General features: G+C 39.8%; 2 protein-coding genes across 2 annotated transcripts; both read left to right on the forward strand.

Moving 5' to 3' along the window:
- Positions 1-227: 227 nt before the first annotated feature.
- On the forward strand, positions 228-1,836 carry LOC105781881 (probable glycosyltransferase At5g03795). The gene is made up of 3 exons (XM_012606407.2): positions 228-582; positions 689-1,256; positions 1,332-1,836. The coding sequence occupies exons 1-3, from the start codon at positions 228-230 to the stop codon at positions 1,834-1,836; spliced, it is 1,428 nt and encodes a 475-aa protein (XP_012461861.1).
- Positions 1,837-6,843: 5,007 nt separating this feature from the next.
- On the forward strand, positions 6,844-8,442 carry LOC128036217 (uncharacterized). The gene has a single exon (XM_052627138.1). The coding sequence runs from the start codon at positions 6,844-6,846 to the stop codon at positions 8,440-8,442; it is 1,599 nt and encodes a 532-aa protein (XP_052483098.1).
- Positions 8,443-18,924: the final 10,482 nt, after the last annotated feature.

Genomic DNA, 18,924 nt, shown 5'->3' on the forward strand with positions numbered 1-18,924 from the left:
TTTATGCAGGATATAATAAAAGATACGTTCTAAAAATAATTTGAAGAAGAAAAAACCCTTTGCATAAATCAGTGAAAAACAATGGTTGAAAGCATCCTCATAAACCACGTTTTTTTTCCCTTTGAATGAATGGAACTATCAATTAACCTGTAAATTAAATCATCAAATAAACTATATTAAACTCATTCATTCAGAAAAATATTCATTAGGAAAAATCTGGGTTCTTAATGGGGAAGCAATCATCTTCCTTGGTTTACCAAATATTTCAGCATCGATTCCCAGCAACATTCAAAGGGTTTTTCTATTTTTTACCAATAAGTTTAGCGCTAACTACACTTCTTCTCATTTTCATTTACATTTCCACAACTGCAAATGTCACTAAAACCCATTCCCAAACCACTCTTTACCTTCAAACTTTGCCTTCTTTGATTAATAATATTGATCAAACCAGTAATCTCCCCATCGTTCCATTTGAAGATAATGAAGATGATAATGATAATTTGTTTGCTGATCCTTCCAGAACTGCTCGTCTGTCTAGGGCGAGTCAATGGCTTCTTGGAAATATTTTCGGCCTAATTGATGGTATGAATATGAATTTTTTAGATGTGATTTCTTGTATAAATTAATTAAATATATCGAAAAATTATTATACTCATTCAATTATGTTTTGTTTTTAAAAAAAATTCAGGAAATGATACAAATAATAAAGAAGCCTACCATGATGGTGATATCTTCTTACAAGACTACAAACAAATGAACAAAAGCTTGAAGATCTATGTTTATCCTCACAGCAAAGATGATCCTTTTGCAAATGTGTTATTGCCTCCGGATACTGACTGCAAAGGCAACTACGCAAGCGAGCTGATGTTCAAGAAAGCTTTGATGGAATCCCATTTCGTCACCAAAGATCCCAATGAAGCCCATCTTTTCTACATGCCTTTCTCCATCTCTTCTATGAGGAGCGATCCCAGGATCGATGTTCACGGCATCCCCGATTTCGTTCAGAATTATATCTCCAATATTACCCTTAAATATCCTTACTGGAATCGGACCGGTGGAGCCGATCATTTCTATGTTGCTTGCCATTCTATAGGAAAGATTGCATTTAAGAAGGCGTTCGTAGCAAGACTCAATGTTATTCAACTCGTTTGCTCTTCAACTTATTTTCCCTCATCGTATCTTCCTCACAAGGATGCTTCTCTGCCTCAAGTTTGGCCTCGAGGAGGCGACCCTCCCAACCTTCTTACATCGCAGAGGTAAGGCGCACTGTACTCCCGTAATTAGTTAAATTCATTATTTGGTATTAACATAAATGAAAACTATATTTATAGGAAGAGGCTTGCATTTTTCGCCGGAGCAGTGAACTCTCCGGTACGAATAGCTCTTCTCAAAGTGTGGGAAAATGACACTGAAATTTTCGCCCACTTCGGCCGCCTCAACACCCCATACTACGAGCAATTCCTCGGAAGCAAGTTTTGCATCCATGTCAAAGGCTTTGAGGTAAACACGGCGCGCGTGGCCGACGCTCTATTCTATGGTTGCGTCCCTATAATTTTAGCCAACCATTACGACCTACCGTTCACCGATATATTGAACTGGAAAAGCTTCTCGGTCGTGGTTCACCATATCGATATCCCGGTTTTGAAGAAAATACTTCAAGGAATAAGCAACGAAGAGTTCGCGATGCTACAAAGCAATGCGCTGAGAGTTCGTAAACATTTCCAATGGCATACTCCCCCCATTGATTTCGATGCGTTTCATATGTCCATGTATGAGTTATGGAAACGTCGAGGTGTTGTGAGGGTTAGGTTAACCCCTTCCATGGAGTTTATGTAGGGTTTTCTTTTTCAAAGTGTTCTCAGTTTGGAATTGTATTTTTTTTTCTTTTTAAATCATTTTAACCAATAAATGAAATATCATGAATGAAAACAAAATTTTATTTGGTAAATACGTAGTTTTTTAAAATTAATTTGGGATTTAGATTAAAGAAATTAATTCTTTTAAAATTATGGAAATAACTCGATTTTGGGAGAGGCAGAGATACATTGGGAACCACTGTTAAAACCAACTCAATGATCCCTTTTTTTTTTCTATACATTTTTAAACTTTTTCATTCAATCCCATTCATATATTCTCTCATCTCATCTCTTTTATGTTTATATAATTAAGACAAAGATTAGATTATCAAAACATATATACACAATCTAAGTGTACACTTAGAAGAGACGAGATTCTTGCACGTGTCCGTATGCTCGGCGGGACTAAATTGGAACCTGCACTTATTAGTGCTTTGCTAGAAAAGTGGAGACCCGAGACACACATTCTATCTTTCGGGTGGTGAATATACTATTACACTTGAGGAGGTGGCATTACAACTCAATCTACCAGTTAATGGACTACTTGTTACGAGGTAGTGCACGTTGGTGATTGAAGTGCAATTTGCCACTAACTATTAGGCAAGATGCCAGACAAGTTTAGTAGTAACCGGATAGATATGAAATGGTTAGAAGATGATTTCTCACATTTCAACAACTATTCTAGTACGGTTGAAAGAAAAAAACTCGCGCGAACGTTCATACTGAGGTTGATTGGGGGTCTTCTAATGCCAAATAAATCTCGAAATCTAGTACATTTAAGGTGGCCCTGTTGGAAAATCGGGTTTAGAAAACACATCAAAAAATAGGTTTAAAGGAAAATCATAGTTTTAATTTTTTCAAAAATAAGAACTTGGTTATGTTATCTAAAGTAATAAACACTTAATCAAAATCGTACCTTTATGATTCATCTATGATGAACACTTTCACCAAGTAGTCTTCTCCATTATTCTTAAGCTCACGTCTATCGTGTGTGGGCTCGTTTCAAATCAAAAAAATTTTCTCAAAATTATTAGTAGGGTAATTTCGTAATTTCTCTAAACTTCTAGAATCAAGTTATAAATAATAAGAATATCTCTAAAGATTTTCTGAAATAATTTCGTAGTTTCTCTTATAGGTGTGTTGAGAATGCCAAAAATTGTTTAATAGTAAGATAAAACATCAAGTATAACCACTACAATAATGCTTAGCACAAAAAAGGGATGATCCTAGGAACGATATAGAACTGAATGTGCAAACATTGCTAGTACTATCCCTATCCCTTGGACATGGAGCATGTTAAGGCGAAACCAAAGTAGTGTGAATAGGTACTATCCCCATACTTTGAACCTTGGATCATCTTCACTAACCTACCTGATGGACCACCAACCCACCAATTGAATAAGCCTAAAGATCTCAACTTCATACAAGGTCTCCTCACCTTGAAAGAAGCTATTAGGTTTAGTTTGATTCCATTGTTGACGAGTTCCAAGCCTCCTCATCCCCCTCCATTATGGATTCCTTGTCTAAGTGTGGGAAGTTCCTGTAAAATTGAACGTCGATAATGGCAATATAGAACGACCGCAAGAAAGAAAAATAAAATACACTGATTTTACGTGGAAACCCTTTCGAGAAAAAACCGTAAGTAGAGGAGAAGAAAATTCACTAGTGTTAAAAATCAAACGATACAAGAGGAGTTCTGACTACATCTATTTAAAGGCTGAAAAACCTTATTATAATCAATGTCAAATAGAAGAAGAGTAGTTCTATATTGATTCTACTTGTGCAATCAATGTTGTTGTAGGCCATTTTGCCCAGGCCCAATTACAACCCAAACCCAAACTAAAAACTTTGCCCAGGCCCAATTACAACCCAAACCCAAACTAAAATTAACCCAAAACCCTATTAAACCCAAGCCCGGAGCCCAAAACGAGGCCCAACCGGCCTAATCCCAAAACGAGGCCCAATTCTGAAACCAAAGGCAGCCTAAGGTTTCAAAAATCGAAACCCTAAGCGCCGCATCTATGGTCTTTAGACCCTCGGCCTTCTGTCACCGGCGCCATACCCCCACATCCTAGACCCCTTCTGCCTCCATCATTCGTCGCGTCCCATCTGCCCATGCCCTCTGCCTTTGTAGCCCGCCATCAAACACCTACAAGCAATCAAAAAAAGGGACAACAACAACAGCAGGAGAGAATAGTGATACATTCGGCTATAAAAGCCGAAGCAAAATGTAACGTTTTTTCGGCTGGAAAAAGAACACAAAAAAACAGTTTCAAGAAATAAAAAAACAGTTTAAAAGGTGATTCTTTTAGCATTTCCGATGGATTTTCTTTTTCTTCTCTGTTTATTTTTCTTTTTCTTTTACTTTTTTACATAAATAAATAAGATAAAAGATGAGAAAACATACCGGAGTCGCCGTGTTTGTAACGTCGCCGGAGTCCTTCGAGTCATCGAAAATGGACGAGGAAGGTGACGTTTGGGGCTTCTTCTCTCAGCCTTAGGGTCGTGAAAGCCCGATCTTCGAATGGCATTTGAAACGAGATAAAAAAAACCCCGACTTTTCACCTTCTTGACCGCGCTTACCTCTGGCAGCAGCATGGTAGCCGATGAGTGTGCGTGGCCGTGGTGGCGGCGACTGCACTGGCGGCGATTGGCCGGAGCCTGGGCTGAAAGAGGGGAGGGGAAGAGAATTCTCAAACCTTTTTTTTAAACAAGAGGGCCAAATGATTTTTTTTTGGAAAACTAGGCTTTTATAGGCCCTCAAAACGGCGTCGTTTTGGGGCAAGCCTTTCAGGCCAAAACGGCGCCGTTCTGCATGACCCGAGTCCGACCCGACCTGTAAGCCCAGGATCCGCCCGTTTTTGGATAAAATGGGCTATTTACGCCTTCAGTCCTTTCGCGTTTGAGGCTTTTTGCAATCGGGTCTTTCTTCTTTATTTTTGCCACAAGATTTTACCTTTCTTACGATTTGGTCCTTAACGAAGCTGCGCGTTGTGGAGAGGGTGGGGATATTTCCTCATTTAGTCCCTCCATGTTATTCGTGTACTCGATGGGGTCCTTTTCTTTTATTTAATTTGCCACCAGATTTCTGTGTTAAGTTTAAATTAGTCTTTTTTGTTATTGTTGCTATTAAACTAATTAATTTTAATAATATTGCCTTTACTTTCACTATTATTATTATTTTTTCATATTGCTATTATTATTGTATTATTATTGTTTACGTATTTATTATTTGCTCATTTATACATTTTTAATTTAGATTTAATTATATATATACATACATATTTTTGATTTATATACATGCATACTTCTATACTTTATGTACTTTATAATTTATATATATACGTTATATACATTTTATAATATATATATATATATCTATGGAGATACGTGTACATATTTTTATAACTTATATATATATATATATATATATATGTACTTTATTATTATTGTTTGTTTTATTTATTGTTCACTTATTTATTTATTTATATGCCCATTTTATGTTTTAGTTTATTTATTTATTTATTTGTTATTGTATATACATGATGAATTAGGTTTATTTATTTATTTATTATTTGTTTTTGCTCATATTATTTTAGTCACATCATTTTATTCATTATTCCATTATGCATATAAATACCATATTTCAAAAGGAAAATGTTTCTAATTGAGGCAATGTTTTGCGTTTGGAAATTGAGAAAACGTGCCCTAAGGTGCTGGGTGTCGATTTTTCTCGTTTAACCAAATGGCTTAATATCCTTTTAAATTTTTAAAATAAGGCAATGTTTTGCGTTTGGAAATTCGAGAAAACATGCCCTAAGGTGCTGGGTGTCGATTTTTCTCGTTCAACCAAATGGCTTAATATCCTTTCCAAAAAAATTACAAAATAAGGCAATGTTTTGCGTTTGAAAATTCGAGGAACATGCCCTAAGGTGCTGGGTATCGATTTCTCGTTTAACCAAATGGCCAAATATCCTCTTGAATTTTAATCCATGCCATTCAAGTTTTTTTTTAAGGATCGTATTTTAAATCTCTTTAAAGTTTTCAGTTTTTCGACACTAAGACATTAAGAAATCAACTAGGTACCAATTTTGGGCGTATCGAGGGTGCTAATCCTTCCTCGTATGAATCGACTCCGAACCCGTTTTTACGAATTTCAGTAGACCTAACTTCTTGTTTTAATAAAATCAAATCGTTTATTAAAAACAACCAGTTTTCGAGGTGATCCAATCACACCTCATTAAAAAGGATTGGTGGCGACTCCTTTTTTTTTTTTTCGTCAAAATCCAAGTCGACCCCGTTTTTTCAAAAACATGGTGTCAACAGCTTGGCGACTCCGCTGGGGACTTCTCAAAATGAGTGAGTCGAGCCACGAGTTGATTACTTTTTGTCTTTTTGTCGAAAATTGAAATTTTGGTTTAAATTTACGATCCTTTCATGGCATTTCATTCTTCATTATAATTTGCGTCATTGTGGTTTATAACTGCTCTGTTTGTTAAAATTTTAGTATCTTTTTGCATTGCATTGCATGACCGTTGGTCACACCTTTTAAGTGGGAGTGAGAAGCTAGTCCTTCGTGAGGTTTTCACCTCCGTGCAGGATAGTGGATCGCTTTCGGGATACATCCGTACCTATGTCTTCGTGAGATTTTCATCTCCGCGCAGCCATAGGGAAATGTATTCCCCTGAATTGAACTCGGTCTATATGAGCCTATAATGGGTGAAGATCGAGGAATCTGCTGGTTCGGGTACCCTTACTTTAGAACCAAAACACATGTAGTGAACCCTAGGAACCCCACCCTAGATAGAACTACTTCGAACCCCTGGTAGATATCCAAACAGGTGCTCTATTATTCCTTGCTTGTATCAGATTTTAATTTTGGTGCTGACTTATTATTTTGTTTTGACTGCATGGTATTTTTGTCTACATGGCATTTCATTATAGAAGGCGTTGATTCATATTCGGTTGCTAGGTAGAAAAGCCAATCATGGAAAGTGAATTTCTTAACAAGGTGGAAAACAATGCGGTTATCCGAATATGGTCAGAAAGGTCACAACTCGAGAAAGGTGACAGTCTGACAATGGGGTATGCATCAGAGTTATGGGATTACACTAGCATCAATGTGACTCAGAACAACCTTCAGGAGTTGAGAGAAATTTGGGCTCAGTGGGATGATGAAGTCAAACAATTGTTTTACTATAATTATGGTGATTTACCCTTCTTGCTTGATATCAGTGTAGATGAACATCTATTTCGAGCTCTGGCCCAATTTTGGAATTCCGCTTATAGCTGCTTCACATTTGGGGAGGTGGACTTGATGCCTACTGTGGAGGAGTATACAACTTTGCTTCGTTGTCCAAGAGTCCAAGTGGATAAAATTTACTGTAGAGCTGCTAATGTTTTGACTTTTACAAAGAAGTTAACAAGAATTACCGGAATGAGTGAGCAATGGGTCACCGCACGAATCAAGCAAAAGGGGGAAAACAGATGTATCACTTGGAGAAGTTTGCGAGATCAGATTTTGGCACACCCTGATACGAAGAAGAAAGTCGATGTTTTTGCTTTGAGTATGTACGGGCTGGTTATTTTTCCTAAAACGTTGGGGCATATAGATGAAGCCGTTACTGATTTGTTTGATCAACTTGATAGGAGGGTCACACCCGTTCCAGCAATTTTAGCCGAAACGTTCAGATCTTTGAGTGCCTGTCGAAGAACGGGGGAGGGAAGATTCATTGGTTGTGCACAACTCCTGTTAGTTTGGTTTCATAGCCATTTCTGGAAGGTGGATAAATTTTCTTATCAAATTTTCTCAGAAAATTATTCGCCTTTGAAGGAATTAGCAGCGACACCAAGACGCGATGACATCACAGAGGAAAAGTGGATGACGATCCTGCAAAATCTACGAGATGAAGATGTCGAATGGAGAGCTTCTTGGATGGTGCCCGATGAGATTTTGTACCGATGTGGGGACTTTGACTGGGTCCCTCTGCTTGGAATTTGGGGAGTTGTCGGATATGCCCCTCTGCTCGTGTTAAGACAATATATGTCAAGACAGTTCGTACCAACAACACAAGGGCTAGCCGAGTGTGAGTTTTCTTATAAAGGTAACAACTACAGGGGGAAAATTCGAGAAATGTGGAATGCTTGGAAACAAATTCACCGGATAAGAAGAATTACCGTAGGAGCAACAACAACTCCTGAGTATCACGGGTGGCGGAGTAATAGGATCAATGATAACATCTCAAGGCCCAGAGAAAAATGTGGTTATTCTATAGAAGAGCATTTACGAGTAGTCCCTTCAGAATTAGAGATCATCAAACAAGACTTTGAAAAAAGAAGTTCAGAGTTTGGAAAGAGGATAGAACAGCTAGAAGAGGAAAAGATGCGTTTGGGACTAGATGTTGATATCCACAGGTTGGAAGCGGAAAAGTTAAGAAAAGGGAAGAATAAGGCGGAAGAGGATTTAGACAGTTTAAAAATGAATTATAAGAGGCTGCGTTTGTCAATGCGAACTGCAGGTTTGGGAAAAACGTCGGAACAATGGAAACAGGAAATCAATGAAGAAAAGACCAAAGCTGGTCAGTAGGAAGAGAAATTTCAAGATGCCCGAGCTCGAGAGAGTGCCTTGGATAAAAGTTTATTAGAATGCCAAAATGAAGAAGCAATGTTAAAAGGTCGGGTAGCAGAGTTAGAAAGGTCGCTTCACTTGTGCCGTAGTCGCAACTCTGTGATCGAGCTAAAAGCAAGTTTGAGTAAGATGGAAGAGTTGAAGAAAAGAATAGAAGAATTTGAAGACGCATTGCAAAATTCTGAACTACGGGTGGAGCTTCTTAAGAGGTGTAACGAACAATGCCAAGAGCAGCTCCATCATTCTCAAAATCAGATTAGAGATAGAGATTACGTGATGGGTGCAGCCATAACTCAAATTCGGGAAGTAGCTGATCATTTGCAAGCTTTAGCAGTTCAGGCTGATGTATTGAGTTTAAAATATGAATCGGAATCAAGTCGAGGTCAGGAGTTAGCTTGGCTCCTTAGAAAAGTTAAGGCTTTGAGCATAAAGGCAAAGTCGTATATGTAATCCACTTTATGTAAAAGAAATTCGTTTTCTAGTTGAGTTTTTTCTAATGAAATTGAATTAGAATCGATGCCTCTTTTGCATTCATTCATCCTCATTACATTTTATCATATGCATTGAAATTTTTTTTAAAAAAAGGGAGCCCTAATTAATTAAAATTATGGCAGTTATCCTGGAATCCAACAAAAACTTACCAACTGAACATTGTTACGGTACCCGTGCTCAATCAAAAATTATGGATCAAAAGTTGGAGAAGCTAGAGCGACTTCAAAAGGAAATGCAAGACCAGTTGCAGGCGCAAATGAAAGAGCAAATAGAAAAGATTCAGCGTGACATGGTGCAAAAGATGGAGGACTCTCAAAATGATCTGATAATTAAAATGACACAATTATTGAAGGGAGTAGATAAGGGGAAAGGGCCTGTGATTATTAATGAAGAAGAAAACAATGGTGAACCATTTTATCCTCCAGGTTTCACGCCTCCGCACGCGCAAGTTCACCCTGAGCCGCATCCGCGGAGACCTTCTGTGTCGGTTAGGCCCCAACAGTTCCAAGGCGATGCTTCAATCCCAATGAATTTTCAACCCGGAGCGGGTTCTAATCCCGGTGATAGCCCGAATAATATTGTTGTCCCAGATCTTGATGAGGTGGTTGAAAAGGACAAGGCGAAGGAGGAATTTCCAAAACAATTTGAGGAGAAATGGAAATGGATAGAAGAGAAGTTTAGGGCAATAGAAAGCATTGAAAGCTATCATGGAATAGATGCAAAAGATCTGAGCTTGGTTCCGGACTTGGTACTCCCTTACAAATTTAAGATGCCGGAATTCGAGAAATACAACGGGACCAGTTGCCCAGGATCCCATATTACTATGTTTTGCAGAAGAATGACGGGGTATATTAATAATGATCCATTATTAATACATTGCTTTCAGGAAAGTCTTACGGGAGCGGCGTCAAAGTGGTACAATCAGCTGAGCCGAGACAAAATTGCTGCTTGGAGGGATTTAGCACAGGCTTTCTTGAGACAATACAATCACGTTTCAGAAATGATGCCTGACAGGATAACTCTGCAGAATTTAGAGAAGAAATCGAATGAAAGCTTTAGACAGTATGCGCAGAGGTGGCGAGAGGTGGCGGTTCAGGTGCAACCACCGCTTTTGGAAAAAGAGATGACGACGCTTTTTATTAATACATTGAAAGCTCCGTTCATCACTCACATGTTGGGAAGCGCTTCAAAAGATTTCTCGGTTATAATCATGAATGGTGAAATGATTGAGCATGCCATTAAAAGTGGAAAAATAGATGGAGGAGAGAATAATAAGAGGGTAGCCCCGAGGAAAAGAGAAAATGAAGTGAATAATGTGAATACCTATGGTAGGTCAATTACCGTGAATCAACCAAAGAAAGTGGTTGCCAATCAACAGAGATCATCAAGACAAGAGTCGGGAGTTAGGCAAACTACTGAAAAGCCTTAATTCACGCCAATCCCGATGTCATACAAGGAGTTGTATCAGACTTTATTCAATGCACATGTTGTTGCTCCTCGTTACTTGAGCCCTCTACAACCCCCGTATCCAAAATGGTATGATACGAACGCGCAATGTGATTATCATGCGGGAATTTCTGGGCACTCAATAGAAAATTGTACTGCTTTCAAGAAGGTAGTAGAAGGACTTATCAAATTAGGTGTTGTCAAACTCGACGACTCACCTAACACAGAAAATTCGTTACCTAATCACGCTGATAAGGGGGTGAATATGGTGAGCGAAGGTACGGGAGAAGAAGTCAAGACTGACATTGCTGAAGTAAAAAATCCATTGAAATTGGTCTGGAAAGAGATGGCAAAGAGAGGGTTAGTTACTTCAGATTTTGAGAAGGGGTACGAGACCGGAAATTATTGTGAATTCCACCATAAAACGGGGCACGAAATCCAAGAATGTGAAGGATTCAGGGCCTTGGTTCAAAGCATGATGGATAACAAGGAGATGAGGTTTTATGAAGATACGGAGGAAAGAAGGAACATATGCGCAACAGAGTTAGGAATAAAGGCTCCAAAAATAAATCATCCTGTGGTCATTATCTCACGCCCTAAGGGTAATGAGGCTAGGGCTCAGGTAACACCGAAAATTGTAATCCATAAACCATCAAATTTCTCTTATAGGGATAACAAAATGGTGCCGTGGAATTACGGGTGTAATGTGACCATTTTGGGAAGAGAGGCAGAGAGAAATCAGGAAATAGGTTCTTACACGCGCAATGGAAAAAGATATGATGCTCCAGCAGAGTCGTCCAGGGAAGAGGATTGGAAGAAAGAACAGAGGAAAGGGAAAGCAGTAGAAGTTGAGCTATTGGTTAATGAACCAATAAAAGAAGAGGAGGCAAAGGAGTTTTTGAAGTTTCTGAAACATAGTGAATACAGTGTTGTGGAGCAACTGCACAAACAGCCAGCCCGTATTTCTGTATTAGCTTTGCTCCTAAGCTCAGAAGTACACCGGAATGCACTTTTGAAGGTGCTAAACGAAACATATGTAGCTGACGATATTTCGGTAAACAAGCTGGATCGGTTGATCAACAATATTGGCGCTGACAATTTTATCTTCTTCAATGATGATGAAATACCATCCGGAGGAAGAGGTTCGACTAAAGCCCTGCATGTTACTGTCCGATGCAAAGGGTACACACTCCCGGGGGCCTTGGTTGATAATGGATCTGCACTAAATGTATTGCCTTTGTCCACTCTTAGTCGATTACCAATAGACAGTTCGCACATGAAAGCATGCCAGAGCATAGTAAGGGCATTTGATGGAACAGAAAATAAGGTTATGGGGAGAATTGAGGTACCATTAAGGATTGGCCCAATCACTTATGAGGTGGACTTCTTGGTAATGGATATTAAGCCTTCCTACAACTGTCTATTGGGAAGACCGTGGATACACTCAGCCGGGGCAGTACCTTCATCATTACATCAGAAGGTGAAGTTGGTATCGGAGGACCGGTTGGTAACAATTGATGCAGAGGAGGATATTATCGCAATGATGACTAGTGATGCACCTTATGTGGACATCAACGATGAGGCACTGGAATGTTCTTTTCGGTCGTTAGAATTTGTGAATGCGATGTTTATTGCGAAAGAAAGTAGAATTCCAGTACCGAAAATATCCAGGACCACCAAAATGGGGTTGCGATTGATGGTAGGAAGTGGAGCCTCACCAGGGAAAGGATTGGGAAAACATCTTCAGGGAAGGATTGAAGCACCAATGCTGAAGGAAAAGTTCGATAGTTTTGGCTTAGGATACAAGCCAGACATGAAGCAGAAGAAGAAAGAAGTAGAGAAGAGACAAGAAAAAAGAAGGGCACGTTTGAACGGATATGAAGCTAAGTGGGAGCCTTTAACCTTTCCCCACATATCTGCATCTTTTGTATCGGGAGGATTTATTCATTCTGAGTGTGGAGTGTCCGGTAGCAAAGGCATTGAAGGAATGTTGGAAAATGTTTATATCAACGCTATAGATGCAGTGGAAAAAACGGCCTTGTTGGAGATCTGCCCTTATGAGCCGGGGAGCGAGCTAAACAATTGGACTGCTGAAGAAATCCCCGTAGTCTTTAGGGCTTATTCAGATTAATACTCAAAACATTCCTGTTGTTTTTGGCCTAGGAACGATATGAAATCTTTTGTGAAATAGGCCTTGTGCCTAAATATCATTATTTTAATGAAATACATATCTACATTCATCTCGATCAGTCATTTTTTTCTTTCCATTTGATTGATTGACTTACAAATAATTCTTTCATTTGTAACTCTTTTGCACAAATATTTATTTATACATTTATATATTCTTGGTATATTCTTTGATATGCCCTCATAGGTCTCCAGATATCAATGACATGAGTGACGCTGCTTCAAACACGGAGCCCATTTTTGAGCAAGAAATGTGTTTGGAGGGATCTCACGACTTTGAAGATGACGAAGATTATGGTGCGTCCCCGGACTTGTTAAGAATGATGGAACAAGAGGATAAACAGATCCTACCTCATAGGGAATCATTAGAAATAGTGAGCCTAGAGGATGGAAAAGAGGTGAAAATTGGAACTGAAATCACTGCAAAGACAAGGCAAGACCTCATTAATTTACTCCGAGAGTTCAAAGATGTTTTCGCGTGGTCGTACCAAGATATGCCTGGGCTAAGTACTAACATTGTGGTGCATCGTCTGCCCATAAAGGAGGATTGTAAACCCGTTCAGCAGAAGCTCAGGAGAATGAGACCTGACATTGTGTTAAAAATAAGAGAAGAAGTCAAAAGACAATTCGATATTTGGATTCTTACAAGAGGTCAAGTATTGGATTGGGTAGCCAACATCGTCTCTGTTCCCAAAAAAGATGGAAAGGTACGAATGTGTGTGGATTATAGGGATTTGAACAAGGCTAGTCCGAAGGACAATTTTCCACTACCTCACATTGATACTTTGGTAGATAACACGGCGGGCTATTCATTGTTTTCTTTCATGGATGGTTTCTCGGGATACAATCAAATAAAGATGCATCCTGGAGACATGAGGAAAACCACATTCATTACATTATGGGGAACATTTTGTTACAAAGTAATGCCCTTCGGATTGAAGAATGCGGGAGCAACGTATCAAAGAGCTATGGTGACTTTGTTTCACGACATGATGCACCAAGAGATCGAAGTCTATGTTGATGATATGATTGTGAAGTCTAGAACGGAAGAAGAGCATGTTCAGGTCTTGAAAAGGTTATTTTTGAGATTAAAGAAATTTCAGCTCAAGCTTAACCCGGTAAAATGCACGTTTGGAGCCAGATCAGGGAAGTTATTAGGCTTCATAGTTAGCAAAAAGGGGATCGAGGTTGACCCAGACAAAGTAAAAGCAATACGAGATTTACCTCCCCCGCGCACTCAGAAGGAGGTACGAGGTTTCCTAGGGAGGTTGAATTACATCGCTAGGTTCATCTCACAACTGACGGAGAAATGTGATCCAGTGTTTCGGCTCTTAAAGAAACATAATCCGGGTGAATGGGATGAAGAGTGTTAGAGGGCTTTTGATAAGATAAAGCAGTACTTGGCTAATACTCCAGTCCTATCACCGCCAAGTCCAGATAGGCCATTGATATTGTATCTAACAGTGTTGGAGAATTCCATGGGATGCGTATTGGGCCAACATGATGAGACGGGAAAGAAAGAAAGGGCAATATACTATCTCAGTAAGAAATTTACCGATTGCGAAATGAGGTACTCATCAATTGAGAAGTTGTGTTGTGCTCTAATCTGGGCAACCCGAAGACTAATGCAGTATATGTTGTATCACACGACTTGGCTGATTTCAAAGTTAGATCCTTTAAAGTATATGATGGAATCGACTGCTTTGAACGGGAGAATGGCTAGATGGCAGATCTTGCTCTCAGAATTTGATATAGTATATGTCAGTCAGAAGGCCATAAAAGGAAGTGCAATAGCCGATTTCCTAGCTAGTAGAGCCTTGGAGGACTATGAATCTTTGAATTTCGATTTTCCAAACGAGGACTTGATGTATGTGGCGAACATTGAAGAAAATCCTCAAATGGATCACGTATGGAAGTTAAATTTTGATGGAGCTTCAAATGCTACGGGTAATGGGGTTGGGGCAGTCTTGGTATCCCCAAGTGAAGATCATTATCCTGTTGCTAGCAAGTTGGACTTCGATTGTACGAATAATATGGCAGAATATGAAGCATGTATTATGGGCATTCGTGCAGCCATTGAACGGAACATCAAAGCGCTGAGAGTATACGGGGATTCGACATTAGTGATATACTAACTCAAAGGGGAGTGGGAGACTAGAGATCCTAAGCTAATTGGTTATAGAAAACTGGTTCTCGAATTGGCCAATAAGTTTGACGATATCACCTTCTGTTACCTCTCACGGGAGGAAAACCAAATGGCTGACGCCTTAGCTACTCTAGCTTCGATGATTCAGGTGAATAAAGTTGAGGCAATGAGGCCTATTCAGATGAGTATCTATGAGACCCCAGCTCATTGCTGTAACATTGAGGAGGAGGGAAAAGATGATTGTCCTTGGTATCAGAGTATCCTACAGTATGTAAAGAATCGAGAGTACCCTAATCAAGTAACAGAGAATGACAAAAGAGCTCTGAGGAGATTAGCCATCGAATATGTCTTAGATGGGGAAGTATTATACAAAAGAAGGAAGGATCAAGTACTGTTAAGATGTGTGGATACTGTGGAAGCCAAGAAAATTTTGGAGGAAGTACATGAGGGTATTTGTGGGACGCATGCCAATGGTTTTACGATGGCCAGACAGATCATGAGATTTGGGTACTATTGGCCCACCATGGAAAGAGATTGCATTGATTATGCCAAGAAGTGCCACAAATGCCAAATTTACGGAGACAAAATACATGCGCCTCCTTCACCTCTTCACGTCATGACTTCTCCTTGGCCATTTTCCATGTGGGGTATGGATGTTATTGGGCCAATATCACCAAAGGCTTCTAATGGGCATCGCTTCATCTTCGTGGTCATTGATTACTTTACCAAGTGGGTGGTAGCTGCTTCATACGCAAATGTCACGAAGTCATCAGTCAGCAAATTCTTGAAAAAGGAGATTATTTGTCGATATGAAATGCCTGAGAAAATCATATCCGACAATGCGTTAAATTTGAATAATAGCACAATAGCTGAGGTTTGCAGCCAATTTAAGATCAAACATCATAACTCATCGCCGTATCGTCCAAAAATGAATGGTGCAGTGGAGGCGGCCAATAAGAATATAAAAAGGATTATGGGGAAAATGACTGAAACTTACAAGGATTGGCATAAGAAATTATCATTTGCTCTCCTTGCCTATCGAACATCTGTTAGAACTTCTACCGGGGCAACACCCTTTTCTCTGGTATATGGAATGGAGGCGGTATTACCCATTGAAGTTGAAATCCCTTCTCTACGGGTGCTATCTGAACTGCAGTTGGACGAAGCTGATTGGGTCCAATCTCGGTACGATCAGTTGAACTTAATAGAAGAAAAGAGGCTAAGAGCTATTCGCCATGGGCAAATGTACCAGAAACGAATGATGCGAGCCTATAATAAAAAGGTCCGCCCTAGAGAGTTTCGTGAAGGAGACTTAGTGCTAAAAAAGATTCTCCCCATGCAAAAAGATTCGAGAGGAAAGTGGGTGCCAAATTGGGAAGGTCCTTATGTTGTAAAGAAGGCCTTTTCCGGTGGGGCTTTGATCCTATGTGAGATGGATGGCAAAAGTTTGCCAAACCCTGCAAACGCAGACTCCGTCAAGAAATACTTCACTTGAAAAAATGGAACCAAAGTGAAAACCTGCAAATGGCACTTTGCTTCCTAAAAAATAAAAAAATAAAAAATAAATAAAATAAATAAAAAAACTTTGGAGAGGCCAGGGTGAAAACCCGCAAAGGGCACCTTGAGACCAAAGGGGGCTTGAGTTGAAAACCTGGAAAAGGCGGCTCAAGTATTGATCGGATTGGGGCATGAGGTGATTTGAGCGGATCAAATTTTGATCGGGGGGCTTATGATGATTTTGCTTTACCTGAACCAACAAGAAAAGATAGGCGGCATCCTGGAGCATTGACAAAGTATTGCAGATCTCCTAAACACATGTCAAGCTCAGAATGGTATTCAGAAAGTTTGTACAGAGAAATTCAAGCTGCGATAACTGGAGTACCTGGTTATTATTCTATTTATATGTGTATTCTTGCAAATACATTTTTTTGTGAAGATACACATTCTCAATCCACTTCTTTGTTATCTTTCTTTCGCTATCTGCGATGTTTTATTTCTTTTGAGTTATGATCAGAACCAGCTTCATTATTATCCATTGTTATGATCTTTTTGCAAAACATGTTGCATTGAAATAATGATTAATGGGCTAATAAAACTTTCACGAAAGAAGTTTTGCATATTACTCTGAAAAGTTTCTAAATAATATAGGAGCCTGAAGCAGGACTATTGTATGGGACCAACAAAATTTAAAGGTTGGAGATTTGGGAAGGAGTAGTCTAAATTTAGACTTTCTCCGTGGATTTTTTGTTGTCAAATGCGTTGATTGACAAGATGCCTGGTTGGCGATAATGCTTAAATAAACGAGCAGGTGATGATCATCAGGTAATAGGAAGAGATTACCTCGGAGAAGTGGACCTTCATTTGCGCATAAGTTTTTGGTACGACACCTTGGGAATGGTGTAAGGGACTAGAAGGATTTAGATCTTGTATCCTTGAATTGTGATAGGAAAGGATTGAGGAAAAGCCATATGATGGTACAAATTTTACGCCCCGATGGATTAAAACTTTGAAATCTACAGTGGGGGCAACCGGGCTAAATGTTTCTTCAGAAAAGTTAGTCAAGTAAGAAGGTGTTGTAACACGTCAGTAACAAGACCTTAATAAACTTCGAGTAATGACAGCCTAGGCGTGATCATTCTTAAAAAAAAAAATTTGCATTCATGCAAACACCATTCACACATGTCTAGTTAGGAGCATTTAATTCATGTCATCCTAATCATTAGGCATAATTAGGTTCATTATATAGGTCCAGTTCCCCAGAGAACAGATCAGTGAAGAATTGCAGATCTTATCTCCCTGAGGTTACAGCGGAGCAAATCGAAGACACTATCCTATCTCCCTGAAGTTACAGTGGAGCGGATTAAAACGAGGGATCTTATCTCTCTGAAGTTACAGCAGAGTAGATCGCATCAGGTCTTATCTCCCTGAGGTTACAGTGGAGTAGACCGAAGAATTTCAGATCTTATCTCCCTGAGGTTACAGTGGAGCAGATTGAAGCCAGAGATCTTATCTCCCTGAGGTTACAGTGGAGTGGATCACATCCAGTCTTATCTCCTTGACATTGCAGTGGAGCAGACTAAAACCACAAATCTCGCCCCCTGAAGTTGCTGCGAAGAAGATTGAAGATACAAGTCAGAGCTCTCCGAAGTGCAGTTGAGTAGAGCGAAGCAACAAACCACAGTGGACTGAAATAAAGCTACTCGAAGAGAAGCACTAGAACAAGTCCATAACAGGCGAGACTGGGCAAAATTGGCTTTTCTTGGTCTTTGCTCTGTCCTCGTTACACGACAACGAGCAAAGAGGGGCAGCTGTTGTAGGCCATTTTGCCCAGGCCCAATTACAACCCAAACCCAAACTAAAATTAACCCAAAACCCTCTTAAACCCAAGCCCGGAGCCCAAAACGAGGCCCAACCTGCCTAATCCCAAAACGAGGCCCAATTCTGAAACCAAAGGCAGCCTAGGGTTTCAGAAATCGAAACCCTAAGCACCGCATCTATGGTCTTTAGACCCTCGGCCTTCATCACCGGCACTGTACCCCACATCCTAGACCCTTTTGCCTCCATCATTCGTCGCGTCCCATACGCCCATGCCCTCTGCCTTTGTAGCCCGCCATCAAACACCTACAAGCAATCAAAAAGGGACAACAACAACAAAGAGAGAGAATAGTGATACATTCGGCTATAAAAGCCAAACAAAATGTAACGTTTTTGGGGGTGGAAAAGAACACAAAAAACACTTTCAAGAAATAAAAAACAGTTTAAAAGGTGATTCTTTTAGCATTTCGATGGATTTTCTTTTCTTCTCTGTTTATTTTCTTTTCTTTTACTTTTTTACATAAATAAATAAGAAAAAGAGGAGAAAACATACCGGAGTCGCCGTGTTTGTAACGTCGCCGGAGTCCTTCGGGTCATCGAAAATGGACGAGGAAGGTGACGTTTGGGGCTTCTTCTCTCAGCCTTAGGGCCGTGAAAGCCTGATCTTCGAATGGCCTTTGAAACGGGATAAAAAAACCCCGACTTTTCGCCTTACTGACCGCCGCCTACGGTGGCGCCGGCGTTGGTGAGCGGCGACTGGCACGGCGGCGATTGGCCGGAGCCTAGGCTGAAAGAGGGGAGGGGAAGAGAATTCTCAAACCTTTTTTTTTAAACAAGAGGGCCAAATGATTTTT

Source organism: Gossypium raimondii, chromosome 13, assembly GCF_025698545.1.
Source record: "Gossypium raimondii isolate GPD5lz chromosome 13, ASM2569854v1, whole genome shotgun sequence".
NCBI lineage: Eukaryota > Viridiplantae > Streptophyta > Magnoliopsida > Malvales > Malvaceae > Gossypium > Gossypium raimondii.